The 26,378-nt window shown below is 37.6% G+C and overlaps 2 protein-coding genes across 6 annotated transcripts in view; both read left to right on the forward strand.

The window, feature by feature from the left end:
• The first annotated feature begins 452 nt into the window (after nt 1–452).
• On the forward strand, nt 453–17,754 carry cabp1b (calcium binding protein 1b). 3 transcript variants are annotated; one of them, XM_024299345.2, is made up of 8 exons: nt 453–1,549; nt 13,076–13,243; nt 13,964–13,994; nt 14,079–14,222; nt 14,535–14,644; nt 14,792–14,866; nt 15,011–15,083; nt 16,521–17,754. In XM_024299345.2, the coding sequence occupies exons 1-8, from the start codon at nt 935–937 to the stop codon at nt 16,544–16,546; spliced, it is 1,242 nt and encodes a 413-aa protein (XP_024155113.1). In that variant the 5' UTR covers nt 453–934; the 3' UTR covers nt 16,547–17,754. The 3 variants fall into 3 exon arrangements, with proteins under 3 accessions (XP_024155113.1, XP_024155114.1, XP_024155115.1); XM_024299347.2 differs by lacking the exon at nt 453–1,549 and adding an exon at nt 9,959–11,135; XM_024299346.2 differs by lacking the exon at nt 13,076–13,243.
• A 1,455-nt stretch (nt 17,755–19,209) lies between these two features.
• The window catches only part of LOC112163136 (glycerol-3-phosphate acyltransferase 4), an 8,209-nt gene continuing 1,040 nt past the window's right edge, over nt 19,210–26,378 (forward strand). Inside the window, exons 1-12 of one of the 3 annotated variants that reach the window (XM_024299340.2) lie at nt 19,210–19,671; nt 19,799–20,075; nt 21,554–21,623; nt 21,704–22,001; nt 22,117–22,191; nt 22,331–22,420; nt 23,309–23,402; nt 23,500–23,615; nt 23,799–23,854; nt 24,103–24,188; nt 24,271–24,399; nt 24,943–25,022. In XM_024299340.2, the coding sequence (XP_024155108.1) occupies nt 19,908–20,075; nt 21,554–21,623; nt 21,704–22,001; nt 22,117–22,191; nt 22,331–22,420; nt 23,309–23,402; nt 23,500–23,615; nt 23,799–23,854; nt 24,103–24,188; nt 24,271–24,399; nt 24,943–25,022 (1,262 nt within the window). In that variant the 5' untranslated portion in view covers nt 19,210–19,671; nt 19,799–19,907. Of the gene's footprint in view, nt 19,672–19,798; nt 20,076–21,553; nt 21,624–21,703; nt 22,002–22,116; nt 22,192–22,330; nt 22,421–23,308; nt 23,403–23,499; nt 23,616–23,798; nt 23,855–24,102; nt 24,189–24,270; nt 24,400–24,942; nt 25,023–26,378 lie in introns of those variants that run through there. The other 2 variants (XM_024299343.2, XM_036214517.1) reach the window with 2 other exon arrangements.

The following is a 26,378-nucleotide window of genomic DNA, read 5'->3' on the forward strand; positions in this document are numbered from 1 at the left end:
TGAATGTATGTCCTTTTAGAGCAGGGGTGGCCAAAATTCAAAACACACCTTCATGGGCCGAACAGGATAAACATTTATTGAAAACTAAATTAAAAAAATGTAACTTTTTGACATTACTATGAGTAAAGACAGGCAGGAATATGATTCCAGAATGAATCAACTTAAACCTTAAATATCTTTCAATATTTTACTCTCCGTAAAAATATATTTAGTCAAAATTTGTCAAAACTAAAATGATCTCGAGGGCCGTATATAATCACCTGGAGGGCCGGATCTGGCCCCCGGGCCTTGACTTTGACACAGGTTTTTTAGGGGCCGCATATGACTAAAAAATAACTTGAAATCTGACAAAGGAAATATCAAATTTTTATGTGTGTTTTTTTTAATCTGTTGTATTTCTGGGAAAAAGGAACAAACGTCGTTCACTTGTGTTCAGATCATCCTTTGAGGTGTTGAGTTTTTGAATGGATGGGTGCCTGTTTGTTCCACAAAGAGGCGGACCAACACTGTAACATTGTAACCACTAGGTTTGAATTGAGTCTTTTGTGTCAAATAGATGTTTCTGAGGTATAAAAGTGTGATCATGTTAAGGAAGCTCAATTTTTTTTTTGGCGAGGACAAAAGAATTATTCCAGAGGCTCATTCTGCTGAAATCAAAGGCTGGTGACGTGATGAGTATCTTAATGAACTTCGTGCGTGGACCGTGCACGACGCGCAGCCATGCAAAGTTCTCGGAGCCCCCCGTGAAGCGTCAGGCTCATCACTCGATCAGGTGTCTCCAACTTCTTCTCTGCAGTCTGCGGTGATGGCTGGGCGTGTGGATGTGCGTTCAGATTGAGCATCTTCATCACCTGCACGTGCGCGGAGGACTTCCTTTTCTCCAGACCCTCGCCCTTATGCATCATCCCTTCTGTCAATCCAGAAAACGCGAATAATGAGCTCCTCCATTCCTAAAAGTGAGTCCACCACTTCCCTGCTGAGAACCAACCGCAGGTCTGCGCACTCGGATCCCCCTCACCGGAGCCACCGCGCGCACCATCATCCCGCCGGAGCTGGAGGCAGAGACGATCCATCCTGGACGGATCAGTGCGAGACCAGTGCGCGGAGACCCCTGTGCCAGCCCAGATACGGGGACTCTAGAAATCCCAGCGATCAGCACCGCGCGCAGAGAAGTCTCTCCCAGCGGCAGGAGAGTCACCTGAACGACGCGCAGGAGGATGTGAGGCACAGGACGAGCCGGCTCCAGAAGGAGCGCAGCAAGTCCTCCAGATCCAAACACCCCCATCACCATGAGCCTCCTGTCCAGAGTGGCTCCAGGCCGGACAGGAGGACCTCCCCGACTCCATCATACTCCAAACACCCGGAGGACGCGGCTTTCTTCTTCGAGTCCGCTGACAGAGTCATCACCGGGTCATCGTCCAGCCTCAGCTCGGATCCAGCCGCGGAAACACCTGCGCAGCCCGCGCTCAGACGCACAGCCAAACGCCTCAGCGCAGCGTCCGAGTACGACTCCAGCCTCCATCCCATCGTCAAGTCAGTGTTTGGACAGGTAAGAGGCATCACCTGAGGAATCAAGCAACCTCAAATATAACAATCCCACAAATCTGTGGGATTAAAATTACGTATTAGTGATCAATATTTAATCTGAATTTGGTATTTGGTATACAGTTTGTCAAAAATAATCCATAAAATGTTGATTTTAACATAACAAGTAAATAATTTCAATTGAATTGGAGTGAATTCTGGGGTTGCACAGCTGTCAAACTGCAGGATGCTCATACAGAGAAAGTGCTCTGCAGCAGGTGGAGCATCTCAGGTGAGACCAAGGTGAAGCCTGAAATTCTAAAGCCACAATTGACAGGACCTGCAGTCCCCCAGGCCAAACAGATTAAAAATGGATGTGTGTTTTCAGTTCAAATCTGGCTCCTGTATGTCCCCGGTGTCCATTACTTTCACGCTTTCCTGATATGAATGCGGCGGCTTTCATTGTGACTGTCACCTGAGCGACTGCGGGGGGGATCAGCTTACCCGGTGTGTGGAAAATGTTCCAAGTATGAGGGCTCCGTGCACTAACACAAGTGCCATTTAGCCAAACAAATGCAGCAATATTTGAGACAGTGAGAAGAACTCAAATGGGATTTCTCCTTCTCTAACTCCTTTTCTGGCTTCACTGAAATCCCTCTTTTTTGTGCTGATGATAAAAAGCTCAAGAGGAGACAATTACCTCCGCATGTGTTAATGTGTTCCAGAAATAACTCCTCTCAATCCAGGCCAAAGCTTCAATCAGTCTTAGGGGGTTCCAGTGAGGCAAAATCCATGCAGTGTGCAGTGAGCTATAAATAGTCTCCAGAGCTGCTGTTGTGTGTGGGAAGAGAGGACAGTTTGGCATTTATATCAAATGGTTGCATTAGTGTCCGTTGAATTAAGTTTAGATTAAATTTGGTGAAAAAAAAAAATGTTTTTTTTTATTATGAAGCTAATTATCAAAGCACTCAAAGGCATTTGCTTCCTTTGATGTAAAACTTCCTTCTTTTCCTTTTTAATGAGCAAACTTTTGATTTCCCGTAAGCCATTTGAAGGGGTCAAGGTCACGATGATTTCATGAATGGGCACAAGCTTTCGTCTGGAGTAAAGACATCAAACAGTGAGTAATAAAACGAGTCGTGTAAGAACGAAACTGAAAACCACACAAAAAAGGGGGAAAAAAAGAGGGATTGCTGCCATGGATTACTGGAAAAAAATGTGTGACAGAATCAAAGGAGATCCAAGCTGAGTTGTGAAACTCCCCAAAAGTCTTTCACTGCACACCTCATTGCGTAACACTCTGAGATGTGTGTACAATCCCAGCAGAAATCATTTGCCATGAGCAGGCCTATGAGAAGCTAAAAATAACTCACAGAGACCTGATTACAAGAGACCCGAGCACAGTGTGGTGTCTTTTATTTTCTCGTCTTGGCAAAAAAAGAAAAAAAAATTAAATACATCAGCGAGCAAGATAGCAGAGAGAGATGATTAGAATGGGAATAGAGTTCCAGCAGAAGCTGATATTCAACTCCAAGTGTCTTTATAACAAAAAGGTCCAGCATGGTCAGGAAAATGAAGACCCACTCTGATGAAAATTGCATTTTTTTGGTATTTTTAACATGTTCTTGAACACTTTTTCTGTTCATGGAGAATATGTATAAAGAAAATTAAGCTTAAAATGGCATTTATTTAATCAAATTGTTGTGAATCAGGAGCAGATGAAAAAAATTGCCGTTAAAAAGGCATGTTGCAGGGATTTAGGTGCTACAGTTGGTGGGCCAAAAGCTTTGAGGGGCCTCTAGTCGCATGAAAGATGGCACCAAAAACAATCTCCAACCCAGGGGTCGGCAACCTTTAACAGTGAAAGAGCCATTTGGGCTCGTTTTGAGCTGATCAAAATCTAGACGGAGTCGCATAGTTCTACTTTAGCCTTTAAGAAATTAGAATTTGCATTCATGACCTTTTTTAAAAAAAATAAATATGAATTATGTCTATTTTTTGGCACAAACAAAAGCAAAAATACAAAAAGAACCTAGCATCTCTCAATTTTTTATTTTTTATTTTTTATGTTTGACAGAAGCTCAAATAACTTCTTTTCAAAATAAAAGATGCTCTATGCCAAACAACTAGTAACCAATATTGTGCAGCAGAAGATAATATGTGCTTTTAACTCATAAAAGATCAAACTTCTTCTTCTTTTTCCCCTCTTTGTCCTCTGCAGTCTTACATTCCTGGGTTTTGTTATTTTAGTTTGGGGTTGGACCTTGGTAGTCTTAGTTTGTTAATTTGTTTTCTTTAGGTAGTTTTGGTCATTTGACTTATTTTATGTTTGGCCAAGGAGCCACCAGGAAGAGATTAAAGAGCCACATGCGGCTCTGGAGTCACAGGTTGCAGACCCTCGCTCTAGCCGGAAGCAGAAACTTAGCAACTTTGACCGGTTGCTTTAGCAGAAATTTCCTAAACTTTAGGAAACCCTTTCAAAATGTATATTTTAAGAACTTTTCAGAACCATCAGCTTTTAAGCTTTTAAATGTGAATAAACTGTAACTGTCTAACACTTTAATGTGCAAGATGAGCTTCAAATGGGACAGAGAACGTTAATCGTTTTATTTCTTTCGATTCGATATTAACAAGTGTTCAAATTTGTATAACTAGACCTGAAAAAGTCGGCGAAATGCCTCTTTTTCCTCTGTGAATCAGCTGATCATATAAGCAGTTACGGTATGTCAAAGGAGAAAAAGGTCGAAAGCTTAAAATGGCGGGTTCCGGTTGAGGACTTTTTCTCTGTGGCCAGATTCTCTTGGGGGCTTCATGCTCCACTCCATTCTGATACATCCTTCCAGACAAACAGATCCATGAACGTCTTTGCTTTTCTCGTCTGAGCTGGAATCTGACTCAAAATTCTATGGCTGGATTGCTCCAATATTCCTCAACATTTTTTTTTTGGTTGAGGTTGTGAGGGGCTGTAAGCTAGCAGGAAAGTGAAATGAAAGGCCAACAGTTCAGTACACAACTCAGACAAATTTATAATCAACTCCTCCCGCTCTGCAGAAACTATGTCCTATAAAACGACAAATAATAAAAAAAAAATGGTGTAATCATAATTAAACGACCACTGGGAATGTTTTTACAACATAATCTGAGTGGGACTATGAATGAGTTATTCATGTTTCTTCTTTCATAAAATGTAGTATTAAAAATGTTATACAAAATTGTTGTCTTTGCTAACATTTTAACAAAGAATGGAGTTCATAGCTATTATTACCATTTCTTTGCTCGTATTTTGCCATCAGCTGACATCTTAACCTTCACAGAATGATGTGTCCAATCTTCTGTAGAGAACTTTTTTTATCTTTATCAAGGACAGCATGAATGAAGTTTAGAAGAATTAGATCTGGTATGACTACAAAAATTTTGGCTTTATGAATGCTCAAAATTCAAAGTAAAGGAAAAAAAAACAGTGAATTTTCTTGGTTATGGCTTTTCATTTTCACAGAATTTCCAGATTATTCACCTGCACACATGTCAAACAATCAATCTGCATCTCATGGAGAGTTTTTGCAGAATCCAACGTGTTCCACATGACTGATGAAACACCTGAGAGAAAAGATTAAAAAGTGACATCAAATTTATAGTTGTGCAGATCAAAGCTCAAAAAAGAAAACTGAAAGAGCTTTAAAAATGCACCAAATAGATTGTAATTGGACCAAAACTGAAACACTTTATGTTTACATATAAATAGAGAGTACGAATAATCATTATTAGTGAATGAGAAAAAGAATAAAACGCTACAGTGGACTGAAGACGGTTATTAGTCATCAGGTCTGGATGATTGAATGAAAATGATTTTGTGATGAGTCACATTTCTGCTTAAGGCAAAGAGAAGATTCTGAAAATAGTGATTGTCGCATCTCTTGTGAAATGTGTAGAGATGGAATCTAAAGACAGAATTAGGTAACAAGGAGGATGGATAATCAAACAAGGGATGGATAAACATACTATTTAAAATAACTTAAATAACCTCCTTATTAAAGTATTTTTTTTAATGGGAACATGAACAATTCAAAAACATTTCCATGTTTTAAAGAGGAGACAAAATAATACACTTATTTAGTTTTAGTGGTTGAATAATAAGCTATTAATTTAATCGTTTTACTTTTTTCCGGCTATTAATCTTTTACGTGTTGTGTAAATCAATGTTATACATTTTAGCTATATTTAAAGCATCTGCAGGACATCCTTTAACTGTTATGATTTCCTATTTCTGCCTAGAGTTGAATTAACCAGCAGAGGGTGCAAGAACTCTTCCAATATAGGAGAAGGAGACTCGTGTCTTTTTCATTAGTCAAAAAAATAAAAGGAATCGGGGAGGAAAAAGAGAAGGAAGGATGAGGGAGGAGTAAAAACAGAGGGAGGAAGTTGCTTTCAAGGTTTTTAAGGATGCTGACAGCAAGGTGTCTTTAACAGCTCTGAAAAGCAAAGTAAAGCAAATTCTTCAGCGACAGTGTCTTCCTGTCTTGTTTCTCCCACAAAAGCTAAAAAATGTTTTTAGTCTTTTATTTTCCAGCTTCTTTCTTCCTCCTGAAAATCACTTATTTTCTCTATTATTCTTGTTGCTTGGGTCACATTGACTTTAAATGTTTATAGAAATGATTAAAAATATGTTTTTTAATTGAAAAAATGACAATGATGGACGAAAATGACAAAAAAATCTGCAAATTTGAAGGAATTAGTTTCTATTTATGATATTTATTTAACCTTTTCACAACAATGTTTCTGTATATTCATGCTACAAATTCCTAAACGTCACTGTTTGAGTCACCGCAAGCACATAATTTATGTCAAAGAACCTTCATGTTATTGCTGAAAAGAAAGAAAGATAAAAAAATATATATTCAATGCTGGAAAAAGAGACGTCTGTTTCCCCCCACTGACGCAACAAACCCAATACACTGCATGCAGTCTGACAGCGACAGCTAACTTTCATGGATTAATCAGCTGTAGGATAGAAGTGTGACGTCTCAGCCTAAGCACAAGACGATGACGCAAGTGTGTGTTTTTTTGCTTCTCCGGATGACAAAAACGTCATAAACAGAAATAATCACAAGCTGTATTTCTTTGTGAATCCGTCAGTTTAAAGAGGAGAGGGGGTTATAATCTGAAAACCATTTTTTTGGTAAATTTGGTTTTAAAATAGAAACATAAAGCTCTAATAGTTGATGAACTTATTACACCGATATCCTTCTTCTTACTTCTGCATGGCTCATTTGATTTAACACAGTTAATGACTTTAGTTGATTCTACCGTCTTCCACAAATAGCCAGGATAATTATTCATTTTTCATCCCTCAATGAGTTTCCTGTCAAGTGCGTCTGCTGATGTCCTTGAATTTCAGCCAGCTTAGCCTGAATGAATTGATTTTAAAGTCTAATGTTTGGGTATGTGGTGTCCAAATAGCCACAGTAATATTACTGAGGAAGTGGTTAAAACGAATGAAGGAGAGAGGAAAAATAAAGAAGAATTAGGGAATGATAGAGGAAAATCATGCCCGTGCACGCTGTGGTGTGACTTTATGAGAGCTGACGGCTCCTGTGTCTGTCGTCTGATGTGTTCTGAAGTTCACAATGAGCCTCCGGTGAGAGGCTGGATGAATCATGCACACAGCAGCGCAGCAGAGTGGCGCGGATCCCGAATGGGAGCGAGATTTCAAACGACTTTGGCGTGAATGTGTTTGTTCAAACAGCAGAGAATAGACAAGGTTGAGCAGAAGGAGAGAATATAGACGAACAATAATCATGTTATGGCTGATCTCATCTCTGGTTTGGATGTTGCTGGTAAACACTTTTCCAATGAGAAAAAAGGAGAGCTTGTTGCTTTAGAACGTGGTGATGACCTTCAGTGAGCAGAACGATCCGTGAGCTCAAGCTTAAACTCCAAGATAGCTTTGACATTAATCTGCTGGCAAATGTAAGTTTCCTTTCATGCTAGGGCTTCTACACATTAGTCTAATTTTGGAAAACTAACATTTTGAAATGTAGCAACCTTATTTCTTCAACTTTCGGACATCTGAGCAAAGAAAACGTTCAGGAAATTCCATCACAAGTACAAAAAAAAAAAAAAAAAACCCACAGTTGTTAGCTTTCAATTGTTTTGCTTTCAAGTTTTAGCTTTGAGTAAATATTAGTTTTCCAAAACATATTTTTGGAAAAACAAGACATAAAATATCACTTAAAGACCCACTTGGATGAAAATCGTGTTTTTAACATGTTCTTTTAGGGTTTTTTCTTATGTAAAAGGACATATTTAAAGAAAATTTAGCTTCTTACTATTTCTCTGTTCAAACCGTGGTGAATCAGGCAAAATCAGAAAATACAGACTACAAGTTCCCTGTTCTGCTCCATTCCGATGTACCCACGTGTATGTATGAGGGGCCGTACATGACATTATTTATTCTGAACCATTCACATTCATATATACTCTCTTTCGCATATGTATGCGAAAGAGAGTATATATGAATGTGTAAGAGAGTATATATGTATGCGAAAGAGTATATATGTATGCGAAAGAGAGTATATATATATATATATATGCAAAAGAGTATATATGTATGCGAAAGAGAGTATATATATATATATGCGAAAGAGTATATATGAATGCGAAAGAGAGTATATATATATGCGAAAGAGTATATATGAATGTGTAAGAGAGTATATATGTATGCGAAAGAGTATATATGTATGCGAAAGAGAGTATATATATATATGCGAAAGAGTATATATGTATGCGAAAGAGAGTGTATATATATATATATGCGAAAGAGTATATATGTATGCGAAAGAGAGTATATATGAATGTGTAAGAGAGTATATATGTATGTGTAAGAGAGTATATATGTATGCGAAAGAGAGTATATATATATGCGAAAGAGTATATATGTATGCGAAAGAGAGTATATATATATATATATGCGAAAGAGTATATATATATGCAAAAGAGTATATATATATATATATGCGAAAGAGTATATATGTATGTGTAAGAGAGTATATATGAATGTGAATGGTTCAGAATAAATAATGTCTTGTACGGCCCCTCATATGTACGACTAGATCTCTGTACGTCTTTGTTTTCCTCGTCTGGCTCAAAACTGTACGGCTGGATAGTTACAATACTGCTTTTGTTGCACTGGTACTGTTGGGTTGGAATTGTGAGGGGCTGTAAGCTAGTTGGAGAACAGATGGATGATAGGAAGTGGGGGAGCTTAGTCCCAGCAGCAGTTCCGCCCATAACTCAGAGGTAAGTTTCTAATGAACTCTTGCCGCACTGCAGAAACTATGTCCTGAAATATGACACAGGTTGTTGGATTTTGTCTTAATACATCATATTCATTATTAAAAGACCACTGGGAACACTTTTAAAATAGATAAAAATTTAATCGGAGTGGCCCTGGAAACTGTTATTATCTTTTTAATCGCTTAAAAAAAACGAGTGCAATTATCAACTAAAGCTTGATCAACAACTTTATCCAACGTGTCACCTGTCATCTTAAATATGGTTCAAAGATCACCATGGGAACACAAGAGTCATATTGCATGCCACAGACAATAGTAAAACACTTTCTTACTATCTTCAAAGTGACTGAAATGTTTTTGAAGAAAGACAGATTCAGAATTGATGCAAACTGGCAGATGAAATCTTCTCAGGTCAGGAGAGCTGACACAACAGAGGACACTCTGCGTCTTCGGAGGAGAACAGTCCTCAAAAACATGTTTGTTTTTTGTCCTGTTGAAAAGTTTAGCTGTCTGAAAAGTGAACAGTATCAGATTATTCATCCTGGCAGTCCCTGATTGCTCGTTTGAAGCATAGGACTGTAAACAAGTCTGACTAAAACAGCTAAACTGAGACTGCCTGTCAGTTATGATAGAGCCAACATGTTTTATCACCAATTTCACCCTAAATAAGACCATCCTTTACACAATAAATGCTTAAAAAAAAAAAAGCTTGAATCATCTTCCAAGTAGCTACATTGGTTAATCCCCTGCTTTTCATTAAAAGTACTGCACATTAATGTGTAGTAATGCACTATTTAAACTAAAAGAATTCCAAAAAATAGTGAACATCACTGAGAAAATGATCACGGATATGTATTTCCTGTAAATAATGCACCTCCCAGCTCTAAAAGTGAGTGGGAAGATATTTTAAGATCAATTTATGGTGTTATCACATTTTGCTGGAGCAGATTAAAGCTAATAAATATACCTGCCATCACCTTGTTTACAATTTTAGAATTATTGCCATTAAGTGTGTCTTAATTGTTACCAAGCAAATCCTGAAGACATAAGTCCTGCATCCATAACACATTTAAAAACAATTGTTTTTTCGGGAATTATTTTTCAGGCTTTATTTACCTTAGATGGTTAGAGTTGAAAATAATCTTAATTTTGCTTTTGTGGAAGGATATTGAAGGTATACAATAATGCGATTAAGAAAATACATAAAACACTTTTCCAATAAAGATTATGTAAATAAATGAGTAGAATGGATTTGAGGAAGTGGAATGTTACAGTAAAATCATAAAATGTGTATTTAATCAGTTTTAGGATGTTACATACATTGTTTTATTAAAAGTGTGGAAGAAACAGACTGTAAGCAGGTTTTTTTTTTTTTTTGCCTGTCTGTGTGTGTTTGCATTTGCACATGCTGGCTTGCATCCTGGAGCACAGTGGCTCAGCATCCGTGTGTCACTTTTTGCACATTTTGGCTTTGATCTGAATCCAAGCCCTTCAAGCTTAACATGACTTTGTGATGCCTCTGCGTGGAGAGGGATGGATACTGGGGCTAGAGTATGGAGAATAAGGGAGCGGGAGAGAGAGCGTGGTATATTTTTAGCTCCATAGCCCCACATCCAAGTGTGTTTAGTCGAGTGTACGGGATTGTTTGTGTGTGTGTGTAAATGGGGGTTTGGATTAGTGCCTGCGGCGTCTTCCTCAGAGGAAGGTAATTTGCTTGTCCGAACAAGATTCTTCCGCCACCTTTGCACGGACATTATAAAAATCAGGAGTTAGTGGGAGTTGGAGGGGGTGAAAAAAAGAAAGAAAGACTGATGGACACACAAAGAGAGATAGAGAGGGTGGAGGGGGTAGAGGGAGGGAAGAAGACTCTGAGGATGGAATGAATAAGCAATCCTGCTTTTCTAATTCTGGCTCTTGCATCTCGATCACATGCATGCTTCCTCTCCCTTGATGTTGCTCTGACCCATCCTTGATTTTTTTTCCCCCTTTGCATATTTCCTCCTTTGTCTCTGCATTCCCTTCCTTGTACTGTCCAGCATCCTCTCCTCCAGGGTCCTCCCTGCCTTCACCCTCTCCCTAACATCCTCTCCCGTACTTCCCTAAATAATCTGACAAAATGACCCCATGAACCCTCTCTTCCCTTGTGTTTACCCCCTTCCCAATGCATGCCTGGATACACATGATAGCACACATGCATACATGTTCACTTACATGCCGGCTTTGCACAATTAGAAAACATAAAAGACGAGGGACGTTTTTTTTTCCATTTTTCTTGCAATGGGAAACTCTGTAAAGTCGCTCAAAAATTTCAGCAAGAAGGTAAGCTCTGCTCTGAGGTTTTTCCACCCTGTTGTGTTCTCCTTGACTCCGCTGACTCCCGGTGCATGTTTGTGTAATGGTGTGTCCCTGACTGGACCACTGGCCACTGTGTTTGACTGATCTCTTCTGACTGATCCCTGGTCTCTGTCTGACATTTCACTGCCAGGAAATGGACAGAGTGCTGTGTCGCTGGAAAAATAGAGAGAATTATGACAGAACTGTGGTTTCAAACTTTACAGCTTTAGTGTTATGATCCGCTCCATGACAAACGGCTAATTATTTGAAAGAAAAATAATGTAAAACAGCTTAATTCAGCTTTATGTGATAGAGATTGACCAAAATTTGGGTTTTCTGTTTTCCTAACTAAAGGAGGATGCCCATTTTCTCAAACTTAACAAGACAATTTGTGTGTTTTTTTTATTTTTTAATCTCTGTATTTAGTGTTGACGAATGCACCAACTTTGGCAGTGAATCTCTGCCGTCCTCACATCAGCAAACATCTGAACAAGCGCCGCACAGCCCCGCAAACATCCTCTCCTTCACATCAGCAGCTGCACATCCTTGAGGAAGCTCAATATGACAAGCAACTGTTGATGCCATCTGTTCAAAAAGGGTTTGGAGTGCTGCAAAAGTTCTTACTTGACCCCAGTCATTCCAACTCCATCAGCGTGCTTCTTTCACATTATATAACTATTAACATGAGGCTTCATACTACTTTTCTGGCACGGTTTCACCGTGGACAGCACTGCTCCATGCATCACTTGCTCAGATTGCCCGATGGGCATCCGTTTCTGCAGCTAGAACTGGAGGAATGCACGAACTGGCATTGGAACAGATGGAGTGTGGAGGTTATTTGTGCAACACTAACTGAAGTGCACGTTCAAAATCTTATGCTGTGCATGCAAATTGCTAACGGTATTGCATAAAATGGAAGGCTCATGTCAGGAAGATTTAAAGCAACTGCGAAATTGTCCTGTGGATAAGCAGTGACAGAAATATTTGAAGATTTCAAAGAAATAATTAAAGTTGTAAGTGTATTTGTGCATACAAATATCTCATTCAGATATTTAAAGGTTTGACTTTAGCTACAGGAATGTTTTTGGTCTACTAGCAAGCAGTGATTCTTGCTGATTTTAATTAACCATTAGCTTTTCCAGCAATTAGAATAACTAGAATAATAATAATAAAAAAACGTACTCTTGCATAATTAGGTATTATAATTGTATAGCTGAATTAACTGGTAATTCATTTTGCAGATAACATTAGGTTAAGTTTACAGAGTATTGGCAAAATGTGTTCTTTTTTTGGTGAAACTCGGTAAAGAAATGTCATTTAAAACTATGATAAAGCTTTTTTCACAAATTAACAATCAGGTAAATTCTCTTGGATTCCCTTATCTCAATTTGGAAATCTTAGGAAATTCTGTGAAAATTGGTACATTAAATGAAAAACATTTCAACAGTCTTATGAAACTAACACTAAGAATACGTTTATCCACTTTCTACTGGAATCAGTTGCAGTAAATCAGACCGTCACTGGAAGTATTTTTGCAAAATTAATCATTTTTTTACTCAATCTAGTCTGAATGGGTTGATCAATTAGACATTTAAGTTATAAGATCAACAGATATGTGCCCTGATAAGAAAAGTATCATAGATCAAGGCGGTGATGATAGATGGCATCAGTTGCTGTGTCCTGATATTGGTTGATACATCCGGTTGACTTAGCTCTTCTACCCCCTCTTGTCTCTGTAAACCTGTGTAATGACTGACAGACCAGCGTCTGTCATCAATATGAATACATCTGCACGCATCTTCTCCCTCCCAACTCCATGCTGGCTCCTTGGTGAAACCATGCCTCAACAAGCTGAGTCACAGTTTCTACCCCTGTCTTTGCCCTTTACTCCCACATCTGACCTCTCACCCTGGATGCTGCTCCAGGACAAGAAGAAGAACTACAAAGCAGTGCATTCCTGTGATGAGGGGGGATCTGGGGGGGCCTATCTTGAGCCACTAGTAGCCCTGGCCCAGAACGGAGCCAACATGCACAACGTATTGGGGCCTGCGTGCATCTTTCTACGCAAGGGCTTCGCTGAGAGCCGGCAGGCTGTACGTAAGTTCAGAAAATATGTGCATGCATGCCAAGAGAGATCAGTGCATCTAGGGGTTCATGCAGAATTAGCCCCCAAAATGATCCTTTATTGCAAGATTTTAGGAAATGTGAAAAGTTGCGGTGCTTAGAAAGAGGAAATCTTTTTGGAAGGAGTGTTCTGTGTCTCTGAAGATGTTACATAACGGTTGTGGCAAAAAGACCTAATGAGGTGAGCTTCAAACAAGCCAAAAAAAGCTCCTAAAATGATGACTGTGCTCCTCAGAAAACCGACTTTTTGTCTCTTTTAAAAATCCTCATGAATTGAATCAGCTGGCATTCCTCGATAAGCAGGGACTGAATCATGTAATTCAGCGAAACGGATCACAGAGGACGCACAAGGAAGCTAAAATTATAATTTCTCCCCTTTTGAGAATTCAAATGCAAGCATGTAGATTCTTTGTTAGAACTGATAACAAATTTCTGTTCACCCATATGCCAAACACATCACAGATTTGTGGATATCACAGCCAGCACTCAGCATGTCTTCTTCACCGTGTGTTCTCGCTGACGAGCTCTTCCTCTCTAGTTGGAAGCGACTGAAAGTGGTTGGCATGAACTGGAAGTTGCTGTTCCATCCTTCACAGTGTCACGCTGTTTAAGGAAGGCTGGATCTTGGCATTGTCTTTTAAGAAGTCAGCAGACTGTGAACGCTGACCTTGTGCTCTGGTCCTTCACAGGATCGAGAGCTGAGGCCAGAGGAACTGGATGGTATGTTGGGATATATTTGATGACACACACAAACATGCACAAAAGGACATTTTTGCGATTAATTTGATCATGTTTTTCCCCCAGAGCTGCGTGAGGCGTTCAAGGAGTTCGACAAAGACAAAGACGGGTTCATTGGCTGCAAAGACCTGGGGAACTGCATGAGGACGATGGGCTACATGCCAACAGAGATGGAGCTGATAGAACTGAGCCAGCAGATCAACATGAACTGTAAATATTTACCACTTTTTTCTTCTCATTTGGACATTTTTGGGAAACACTGTTCACTCAAGACATAGACTTAGTGAGGACGGCCATTTAAGGTATTAAGGACCATGGCGGGTCTCTTCTGTCCTGCCAGACATAGGCCTGAAGGTCTGTGGAGTTGTTGTGGTGACCCATTTTTCTTAAAAAACGTCATAATCATAGTTAAAAGACCCCTGGGAACACTTTAAAAAAAGATCAAAAGATGTTTAGAGTGGGACTTTATGATATAATCTGTTTAAAATACAAAAGAGATTAATTCTTGCTTTTTTATACCAGTAGGAGGACATGTTGACTTTGAGGACTTTGTTGAACTTATGGGACCCAAACTTTTGGCCGAAACAGCCGACATGATTGGTGTGAAGGAACTGAGGGACGCTTTTAAGGAGGTAGGGAAATATTAATAGCCGAGTGAAGAAAAGCTGACAATAAAATATCTTCTACTGATATTTTTGGCAGCCTAATGGTGCTAGAAATAGCATGGGCCACATCGTGATTCATGTCAGGATAATTTTTTTTTTCTTGGTCATTTTCAGTTTGACACTAATGGAGACGGCCAGATCAGCACAGCAGAACTTCGAGAGGCGATGAAAAAGCTTCTAGGACAGCAGGTACCGAGTGGCTGGAGGAGTCTGCCGTCCTCCCTGAGGCAGTCCATCAATCACTGTCCATCTGATTTGAGCCCGTGCTCTTCACTTGTAAATGCCGTCTCCCTCCGACCATCAGACGTTCACACCTTCCTCTCTACTTCTCAGGTCGGACACAGGGATCTGGAGGAGATTCTGCGAGACATCGACCTAAATGGAGACGGACACGTAGACTTTGAAGGCAAAAGGATTCAAAATCATTCCACAAACCAAAACACACCGTGACACCAGTTTGTTTGACACGATTAGTCCTATTTAGGTGGTTTTCATTCCCCCAATGTTTGTGTCTGAGACACTTACAGATTAATACACATTCAAATCCCAGCACGTCTTTGCCTTACGTCACATTTCCATGCTGTTATGGAGGTGAGGGGATGAAGGAATGTCTGTCAGATTATCTGTGTGCCAAGGGATTATGTCAAGTCAAAAATTACCTGCTGAGAAAAGATGCACACAGGCTGCAAGGGATAAAAATATTAAGAACGTTTGGGTTTTCTGACACATGCTGCTGCATTTATGGGAACATTAAAGTTTGTACATGTGCTGCTTTATGTGCAGCTCCTGAAAAAATAGGGGACATTATTAAAAATGAATAGGAAAAAAAGACATTTTGGATAGAACATGAATTGTAGAGAGTTTAACCCTTTAACACCCAAGGCGTCGACAGTGACGCTTACAAACAAAATCTTTAACAAACTAACTTTTTAACCGTTAGCACGATTAACAGCATTCGAGCAGATTCAGAAGGACAAGAGCGGCACGAGGTGCTTTTCTCCTCCAGAAACTACTGGAATTACGTTGATTGTGTTAACACTTAAAAATTACAGTAAATCAAAGAACATAAACACTGTTAAGCATAAGGGTTTTAGGTTGCAGTAAAAACAGGAACAAAAAAAAGGATTTTGTTGCAGCATAGCTAGTTTTGAAGCATTCCTTTTGTTTTAATTTTCTGCTTAATGTTTAAAAGAAGAATTGTGAGTTTTTCTTGTTTAATTTCCATTTAACATTTTTTGTACAGTTTCAAAGTTCTTCTGAGTGACAGAAAATAATATTAAATGCCTTGTAAACTGAAAAAACTGATAATGTTTTGGTAAACACTTGTAATAAGAAAAAAAAATTATATTATATTATATTATATTATATTATATTATATTATATTATATTATATTATATTATATTATATTATATTATATTATATTATATTAATGGCAGCATCAATATTAAAAATATACTATGAATAATAATGAATAATAATAATAATAATATTTCTAATGTATATCTCTTCTTGATTGTAGTTACAAACCATTACATTTTTTAGCAAAGACTAGCAACAACCTCATTTTTCAAGAGTCGATTGTTGAGGATTGTTTTTTTTTTTAAATAAAAATTTAAATTACTTCTCTGATTCCTAAAGGAAAACTTTATATGGGATCCCTTTGAAGATTCACACATCTTTAGAGATTCATAAATGTGTCGAATGAGGAAAAATTACCAATAACCTCGTCATATGAAAACACATATTTACCACATAGTATTGTTTGTATTTGGACTGCACTTTTCAGTTATAAACCTCCTAAGACGTCAAATAAAAAGTGTCTGTCGTGTCTTTGATTCACAGAATTTGTGCGGATGATGTCTCGGTGAGTCTCCGTGAGAGGAAGAAAACACTGCAATGCATTCCGGAGTCTCGTGTGGAATTCAAGAAACGGGAGGGAGCTCGGAATCCTGATGGATTTGTGTGGAACTGTCAATGAGTATGATGACATATCACTTTTGCCCTCAAACTGCCATACTGAAGCACACTGGCTGACCAATCGCAGTCAAGAGAATCACTGTAAACAACACGCTGCTGCTGATGTTTTCAGAAAATAACAGTAACTTTTGCATTCAAATTTATGAAATGAAATTTCTTAAAAATAAGCTTTTTTGTGTGTGTTTTAACCCTCTGGTTAAAGGGTGGTGGAACACCCACAGCTGCTGTCAGTAAAATTAAATCATAAATTAAAGTGTTTTCCTATTTATTTTCAGAGAGGTTGGAAAAAGCACAAATATAAATGGCAATATGGAAATATTTCATGTTATTTGGTTGTGCATAGCTTGTCTTTCCTCATAAATAATGTCATAGAGACTTGAAGTCAGCATCTCTTTGGTGTAAAGTAGCACCTTTCTGTTCTCTAAACAAATATCCGTGTTTATCTTAGTGTCACACGTGTACGTTCTGTTGTACATAAAACTCCCACTGGACATGTTTTCATCTTTGCTACTGTCATCAACTATAAATTAATTATAAATTTTACTATTAATTTTGAAGCTCTAGAGGACGATGTAACACACCTTGAGATTTTTCTATATTTTATGATCAATGGAGTGATCCATTTAGAAATCAATCATCTTCATTTCTATCAAACATGATTTTGTGGGTCTCTTGTCTGAAAATGTTTTTTAATGTGCGTGAAAGTGACATTTTCAGCTTTAATACCTCAAAATAAACTGATCAATAAGTGTCATTGCTCTCCTCCCAACAGTCTGATCTCTATTCCCAGTTTATGTGTAAGGAAGCAGTACGATGCTTCTTTAAAAAAAAAGAAAAAAAAGCCAAAGACAGTTTTCTAAAACACCATATGGATCTAAATCTGTTAAGAGGGAGTCACAGAGGCAAATCACTATGAGACTGTTTGTGGGGAGAAGCAGAGGTACATGCATGCTCTGACGTCAAGATCTTTCTCCAAAAGGGAAATCTTACTTTACGATTTATATGTGTCTTAACTATGTGAAACTATGCATGCCAGAAGAAAACTGCAATTTGTAGCAGATTGTATTCAAATAAAGTTTTTATTTTAACTTGAGAAAAATGATGTGTATTTTGTCCTGTTCTGTAACAAAAAAATGACAAAACTAGTAAAAACTATAAATCAAGTACAGCAGGAAGTATGACCTTAAAATGTAACATAATTAATGTACAAAGCTGTGAAAATAATGACTTTTTGATAAAGTCTATAGACAAGTTAAATATCCATTCTCTCCAATCCTTAACTTGATGGCGTAACTCAGGTCACTGACCTCCAAACCTGCGCCTCGTGGACAAAAGATTACATCACATTTGGCAATCATACACAAAATACTAAAAAAAAAGATTATCTCTCCACATCCCCACTTGACCGGTTGTATAAAGTCCAAATAAAATACAGCTAATTACATCATGAATGTTGATCTCCTCTGTAGTTTTACCAAACATGATATCAACAAACTTCCTTTGTTTTAAATTGATTATAATATCAGAACCCATCATTTCAGAAGCATATTTGCATCAACAGTTGTTCTAATAATAGATTTGCATTGCAAAGACTAATGTGCTGCTTTACAGGAGCTACAGCAGATTCATTTGTGGTTCATTGTCTTGTTGACATGTGTTTTTGCCTCCATCCGACTGAAGTAACAAGCTCTCCAGTCATGCTTTTAAATTGACTTTTAGGGGGAAAAAAAGTCTCTCCATGATCTGTCCCCTTTTTCTGGCTCTATTCTGTAGCTACAAACCTTAATCTGTCACTTCGGATAGTCTAAAGCCCACTTTCCCATCATGCTTTACTTGCCCTTTGGTGGGGTAGTTTGGGAAAACAAGTCATTTTTTGTTGACTGGATTTGCACTTTCCTCATTCCCGACTACATAACGTCCTTAACCTCTTAAGACCCAAGCCTTTTTTATTTTTCTTTGACAGGCCCCATTTAAGCAAAATAAACTACTGTGAAAATATTAATCAATCAATCAAACCTTACTTATAAAAAAATATAACCAAAAATGTGATGTCCACCAGATTTTAAGATTGCATTCCTCTGCTTGGTCCTTCATTTCATTTGACATCATCTGTCATTTGAATTTTCCTTCTTGACTTGTCCACTTTCAAAGATGCATATCATAAATAAACTTTACATTGCATTTGGTAATTATAAGCTACATAAAACACATGCAATATAATCTTTTAATAAGAGAATCCAAGAAAGTACATAAAATAGCTTAAAGTTCCACTCTGATCATCCTTTGATCTGTTGTAAAATCATCCCCAGTTGTCTTTTAATTATGATGATATAGCAAGACTTCAATAATTCAATAATTTACTTTATATATGTCCTTAATTATGAGAAAAAGGCCACACTAACATGTTAAAAACATCAGAAACACAGTCCTGTCAGATAAGACTAAAAAACTAAAAAACCTCTATTGTTATTACACATTATTGAGGTCACTTTTTAAATGTTCAGTACAGACAGCAAGAAAATGGAAACAAATAGTTATAAATGTGATCATCTGGGATCATGATGCTGAGGTGTTACTGTGATATGGAGCAAGATTTTTGGGCTAAAAGTGGACAGCAGGATGTCACACATTTAGTTTCTCAACTTTCTTTTAGCTATTTTATTCTTTGGAAGTTTGGTAGTAAATTTTATTTTTTTATTAAAAAAATAAGTTTTCCAGACTTTAAAAAGTTCAAACAAAACAACTCTTTTTCTCAACTCACAGTTTCAACAGACCGACTTTCTGTGAGATCAACACTAATCAGATTTAAGTTCATTTCCAGCCCACAGCGCAAAGACGGACGCTCTCATTGGCCACCTGTAGTCATGGTGATCCAGTGCAACTTTGCCTGTGGCATGTCACTAATACCCTACAAAGCCGGACCCGGTGGTGGACATTCACACACTGAAGAAGGAACTTTCCGGATGAAGCGTTGAGTCTCATTTCCTCAACTTCACAAACTCAGGAGTCAGCTGTGGTTAGTAGATGATTCTTTCTTTGATAGCTGTGAGTCTAAGCAACTAAAATGTTTAAAATACATTATTTAAATCTATTAAATTTTAAGTGATGCTATTTCAGATGAATGACTCTTCATTGTTTTTCAGTAACTGTAACTTCAAAGCAGATCAGAAGAGCTTCTTGGAGCTGCGGGGCCTCGAAGTCCCTCCATGACATGCAGCCTTGCGACTCCAGGCTGTGGCTGCTGCTGCCAACATGCTCCAGTTTGCACTCTCTGCTTACAACCTGCTCTGCAGGTGTCTTGGCGTCGCTTTCGCTGTCTGGTTTACTCTCCTGTTTGTCATCATAATCGTGCCAGCTGTGCTCGGAGTCTCCCTGGGGATCCATGGGTTCTACATCAGGACACTGTGCAGGCTTTTTGAGGTGAGAGTCTGGAATCGGATGATTCAAGAATCGTATAAAAAAGACATCTGCCATATTTTTATTAATGTAACAGCACTTTCAGATTCTGCTTCCTTAACATAAAAAAACAACTTAGGTTTAGGGTTTGATGCATCAACCCTCACCTCAGGGGTTTAATCTTTGGGGTTGGAGCCCCAGGAAGACAGCATCCTTCAGCAGTAGGAGTTTGATCCGATATTCTGATGATAGTGGAGACTTGTTAGATGAGTGCATCGGAATCTGAACACATACTTTCAGCTATACCTTTTTTTTCAAAGTTATTCAGTGTTTGTATTTGTAGTTTCACAAAGATTGAAGGGTTACATGAGGTCAATTTCAGAATTAGGCCAACTCAAAGCTTCCAAATCAGTAGCCTTGTAGATTAAATATAAAATAACAAGCTTTTAGGCTATAAAATAGCAAAAAGGTTAAATTTCAAAATCTGTTCTTGTAATCTTTTTGGCCTATTGCATCAAGCAAAAAGCCGCGTACAGCTGCCACAGTAGTGGTCAGTTTAAGGTTATCTCTAAAGAATCCATGCATAAATATCTTAAGTCAAAAACTCTGACAACAATCAACAAAAATATGTAAGTTATACTTTTTTAAAAATGTTTCAATTAAGTTTTAATAGTTTCTAAAGTATGTAAAAAAATAAGTGAATTTAGGTGTATGTCGCCTACTTTCTTAAACTTACCTAAAAATAAATAAATGATATTTTTAAAGATATCGTAACACTCCAGATCACCTTTGTGTGTGGAGTTTGCATGTTCTTCCCAGCAGAGCTCCAGCAGACCTGTGACCCCAAAAGGGAAAAATCGGGTTTAGAAAAATAGAAAAAAATAGAGATTTCCTGTACAAACAAACCTTAAAAGCTTAAAAAATTAGATTTGTACATGTCAGAAAATGTTGTGTTTTTGCTTTTCTTTACTAAAAACATCACCAAAAGTCATAACAAGTAACAAGGTTCAAAAGTGTAATTATTACTAATAACTATGATAGTATATGTTATTGTGAGTCAGTTGTAGAGGTTGCATCTGCTTTCTAATTGTACACAAGTCTCAGTCTTAGAATATGTTTTTAATGAGTGATTCTTACTTCTGAGATTTTCCATTTATTATCATTTCATAACCAGAGACTTTTATATTACATCCTTGAAGGTAGATTTTTTTGAAGGACAAAACTGCAGCAAAAACAGATTTTGTATGCTTGGACTAACATTGTGAAGTTGAAGCCAAAATTGTTGCTCAGCTGCAAAACACATGCTCCACCAACCCAGTCTGCAGCAGAGGGAACATGTTACCCAAATCTGTCACTTTTATCACATCACTTCTGCTCTGTTTTAAGTTTTAAGCTGCCAAAAATCTCAAAGAGTGGGTTTATGTGTTTGAAGGAGGCCATAACATGTCATTTTCATAGAGTGACTGTATGATGAGTGACTCTGCTGTTTGATCTGAACTTAGTGGACAACTTCACAAATGGAATTGAGAGCAAAGCTAAAGAACCAGCAGCTCTTTAAACCACATACCAAAGGTACGTATGTTATTTTTCTATATTTGTGCCTTATTTTCTATTCATGTTTACCCCATTTCTCCTCCCGCATTTCACTGAAGGCATCCTACCCAAAAGTGAACTACTGTCAGTGCAGGAAAACATGCAGGAGCTCCGGAGTTCAGCTCACAGTCGGCGTTCGGAGCCACAGTTTGACCTGGCTGACGTCATTTACTTCTGCCAGAAAGGAGTGGAGAGCATTGTGGATGACGAGGTGACCAAATGCTTCTCAGCCCAGGAAGTAGAGTCCTGGAACCTGCTCACTCGCAGCATCTGCCGTTTCCCTCACAGAGGTCTGAGGCTAACACTCCTGTGGGGTCTGGGTGTACTCATCCGCTATGGCATCCTGCTGCCTCTCAGGTTAGATCAGAATAAAGCTTAGACTTTAAAAATATATATATTTTTCATTTTTTATTAATAAAAAAATGTGTATTACTCATCATATATTAACAGTGTTTTTCTGTTTTTTCTGCAGAGTAATTCTAGCAGTAACAGGAATTTTCCTGTTTGTGGTTCTGAGCACCTCAGTGGGATTTTTACCTAATGCAAAGTGAGTTTTTGCCAGTTCTTGTCACGCTTGAGGAATGCAACTGAGTGGTATTGCTGTAACGAGGATCTCAGATCAACTGATAGGAGCTCTTGTGTGTCGGTGTTTGTCAAACTCAAATGATCCTTGCGACGCTTTGCAGGTTAAGATCCTTTCTTGGAGAGAAGGTGCATTTGATGGGATATCGCTTTTGTGTTAAATCTCTCACAGCATTCATCACCTATCACAACAGGTATGATGGATAGTGAGAAATATCTGCTGTTTTGGGGGAAAAACTGATAAAATCTGGAATTTGACAAACACTGCGGCCAAAAACTAGGTTTTAAAGACGCACTTTCTTTTGAGCTATTGCAAAATCCTTCCAAGTGGTCCTTTAATTATAATTATACAATTTTTAGCCTCAAAAAAGTTGTTTTCTATGATATAGTTTCTGCAACGCAGCAGAATTTAATGAGAAATTTGCCTCTGAGTTATGGTCGGGACTGTTTCTGCCTTTATTTCCCATCATCCCCTTGTTTACACTCTCTCCCGCTAGCTTATAGCCCCTCACAACGCAAAACTAAAATAAGTTGTGCAACAAAAATTGCTATCAAAGTTGGAGCTATCCAGCCATACAAATAATATACTCCAAAATTCAATTTTTAACTTAAAATTCTTCACTTATGTCCTCCATCATGAGAAAACTGTTACAAGAGCATGTTAACAAACAAAAAAACAACATCATTTTCGTTAAAGTGGGTTTTTAATTTCATTACATGTGTTTAATGCACACTAGGTTTAAAAAAAAACAATAAAACAAGATTTATTTCCTGTTAAAAAGACTCACTTATCCGAGATTTAAGTTTGGAATAACCAGTGAGCCAAACTGAGGCCCTTCATGTGCAGATTACTTATTTAAAAAATAGATAATTTTGTGATTTATGTACATGCTGTCTTTATTTATTTTTTTAACAGACATTTACTCAGTTTCTTTTTTGTAAGTTTTGGTTTACCATATATCTTCCAATAATAATATTCCAAAAATATGGTGTCCAGCCAACCCCCACATTCAGAATATGATTGCCCTGCTGGTAAAGAGTGTTAATTTTCAACTTTTTATTTTCTTTTTCTGTAACCACAGTGAAAACAGACCAAAGAATGGCAGCATCTGCGTGGCCAATCACACAACACCCCTGGATGTGATCATCCTGGCGAACGATCGCTGCTACTCTTTGGTAAATCCTCCTGCCTGTGTGAAGAAGTGACACTTAAACAATAGAAAAAGTGATTGTTGGTACATTTTATTCTATCTGAATTCCAGTTTTCTTTTAGGTGGGTCAGGTGCACAGAGGTCTGCTGGGAATGATCCAAAAAGCGATGGTTAAATCCTCACCTCACATATGGTTTGAAAGAGCAGAGGTCAAAGACCGACATCTAGTGGCCAAAAGGTGACATTGCATATTGACATTTGTCAGGCAACAGTAATTACAAGATTTGTTAAATTTAAAACACATTATTATAACGAGGTTTTGATAATTATAACTTAGGTAAATATTTAAGTAATTGATCCCAGTTAGTAAAGAATTCTGCTCTTTTTTTTTTTTTTAATTTGCCCTAATTTATCTTCTCAGGCTTTGCGATCATGCTGCTGATAAAACCAAACAACCCATCCTCATCTTCCCTGAAGGTTTGTATAAGATGAGCTAATTAAAGAACTCACTAAAGCGATTTAAAAAATGCCTTATCCCTGTTTCAAACTAGCAAAGCAGAAAAAAAAATCAGCATTTAATTCCCTGGGTTTTAATCTGTGATAAACAGAAAGTTAAACCAAGATTTTTTCTTTTGTAAAGAAACATTAACTAAATCCTAAAAAAAATCTCTCAGACAAATCATTATCCTTTTTGCATATTTGCGATTCTAGTCTTCCTTTTACAGGCACATGTGTCAACAACACATCAGTTATGATGTTCAAGAAGGGCAGCTTTGAAATCGGGTGCACCATCTTTCCAGTAGCTATTAAGGTAGGGTTCTCCTTCCCGCCTGATGAGTTTTCACGTCACTCACAGCTGCAGCTCACGCCTTCTGCATCCTCTTGTCTCTCAGTATGACGTTCGCTTTGGAGATGCTTACTGGAACAGCAGTAAGTTTGGTTTGGTGCGCCACCTTCTGAGAATAATGAGCAGCTGGGCGCTAGTCTGCAGCGTCTGGTACCTGCCCCCAATGAAAAGAGAGGTGAAAAACCGTCATAATTATTACTAGAAATGTTTTAAGGCGTGTGAACATAAAAAAACTGATTAAATCACTTGAAAAACTGTTATTTTTATGAGTTGATAGGATATAGTCTCCTTTAAAAGAGGCTTTCCTGATCCGTGATCATATCAAATTTAATAAACAGGATTTCTGTGTAGTTACAAAACAACTGACTTTGGAGTTAAAAAAAAATCCATCAAGGTCATTTTGTATGTCTTGTTTCTTTAGTTGATAAACTTATATGAGTGTTTTTTGTTAAATTAATCATTTGCAAGCCTTATTTTTAAAAAATTAAACCAAAAACAAGCATGTGTACCAAAAAAGAACATAAGAGTGAAACATGTCCGACTTATTCTCATACTTTAACACAGACAAAAATAGCATCTGCACTAAAGCTGGCACTAACTTGAAACACATATTTGTTCATTAAAGCTGCCAAAAGATGTGCATAAAACAGTTTTTTTAGTCTATTTATAGTTGAGCAGTCATGCTCCATTCTGCTTTTGTTTGCTTGTTTTTGTTCAGGAAGGAGAGGATGCAGCGCAGTTTGCAAAAAGAGTCAAGGCAGCCATAGCCGCTGAAGCAGGATTAGCGGATCTCACGTGGTGGGTACTTGTAGTTTTTGTAGTGTTTTGATGTGTAGACAAATCCTTACATGACCAGCTTTTCTGTGTGCACTTTGTCCTGATTTTGTTTGTTTGTTTCCTTTTTTAAGATTAAGATTTTAAAGGGTTTCATTTCCAAAGTGTCCAACTGAATTAAATATATATAAATACATTTTTGTAGAAATCACTGACATCCCGAACAAGGCCATTGATCTAAAATATTTTGGTTTCACAAGTTCATTAAACAATATTTGTCTTAAAACTAAATAATTAACCACTTTTGCAAACGTATCACACACCCCAAAACAGTAAATATATTAAGATTGGAGCCATAATGTTGTCATGGCAATTTGAATGTTGTCTCTACTTTTTCATCATCTTCTGACTAGAAAACACATTTATTCATATTTTTACTTTTGTAGCTTCTGTATTAAAATAATAATCTTTTAGAGGTACTTTTGAATACAATGACTTGTACCCCTGCACCATGATGTTGCCACCCCCATGCTTTACAGTTTGAAAAGTGTTGTAAGGCAAACACATTTTTTATGTTTGTGTTTAAAGAGTGGCTTTCTTTCATGGCCCTGTAACTTTTCTACTCTTGAACTCTTGAAGGTTTCAGCAAGTATCTTGTCAAGGTCTCTCATTACTGGTGTCACGATTTTTTTTTTTTTTTGCACAAAGTGTGTTGATCATTGAAGCTGTTCTTTGGTCTAATGTGAAGAACCGTCTGATTTGCAGAGTTCTTGAATTTTGAATGAAACTGAACTCTCTAGTTATCGTAAATTCGTGGTCAAGGATAAATCATTTTGCTTTGATTTATTTTAATAATTTTATACAATAAAGCTTTTGTTTGGATGTGGGCCTCACAAAACACTGACAGACATGTCCTTACTTTTATTGGTTTATATCAAGTAAAGTTAGGAAAAATTGAATGCCTGAAAATCACCTATAAGCTTTTTAAAATATAATTTTATAATTTTGGCTACAAAAATGGGTAATAAAACTGACACAAAATAGAAAACATTTTGACACAATGTTAAATTGTGAAAAAAAATAGTTTTATGACATTTTTTGTCTAAACTTTAGGCCCCAATTGTGCCAGTATTCTATTAATTATGTTTCAAAGGGGAAATTTAAGTAACAACCAACTATTTTGTTTAATTTGACACCTTTTGCAGTCCTCTCATTGCTCCATGCTTGTTTTTATTCAGGATGTCAGAGTTGATCTTGTGTTTTCCCCTGTTATGTCTCAGGGATGGTGGCCTAAAAAGGACAAAAGTGAAAGATGCCTTTAGAGAGGAGCAGCAGAGACTTTACAGCAGCGTTCTTTTGGGGGACCATCAAATACAAACG

The sequence above is a fragment of the Oryzias melastigma genome, linkage group LG12, assembly GCF_002922805.2.
Source record: "Oryzias melastigma strain HK-1 linkage group LG12, ASM292280v2, whole genome shotgun sequence".
Classification (NCBI taxonomy): domain Eukaryota; kingdom Metazoa; phylum Chordata; class Actinopteri; order Beloniformes; family Adrianichthyidae; genus Oryzias; species Oryzias melastigma.

Coding starts and splice junctions, on each gene's coding strand:
- cabp1b (XM_024299345.2), top strand. CDS start 935: ATGAGCTCCTCCATTCCTAAAAGTGAGTCCACCACTTCCCTGCTGAGA. Junction 1,550..13,075: donor TCAAGTCAGTGTTTGGACAG/GTAAGAGGCATC, acceptor ATGCTGCTCCAG/GACAAGAAGAAGAACTACAA. Junction 14,867..15,010: donor AAAAGCTTCTAGGACAGCAG/GTACCGAGTGGC, acceptor TCTACTTCTCAG/GTCGGACACAGGGATCTGGA.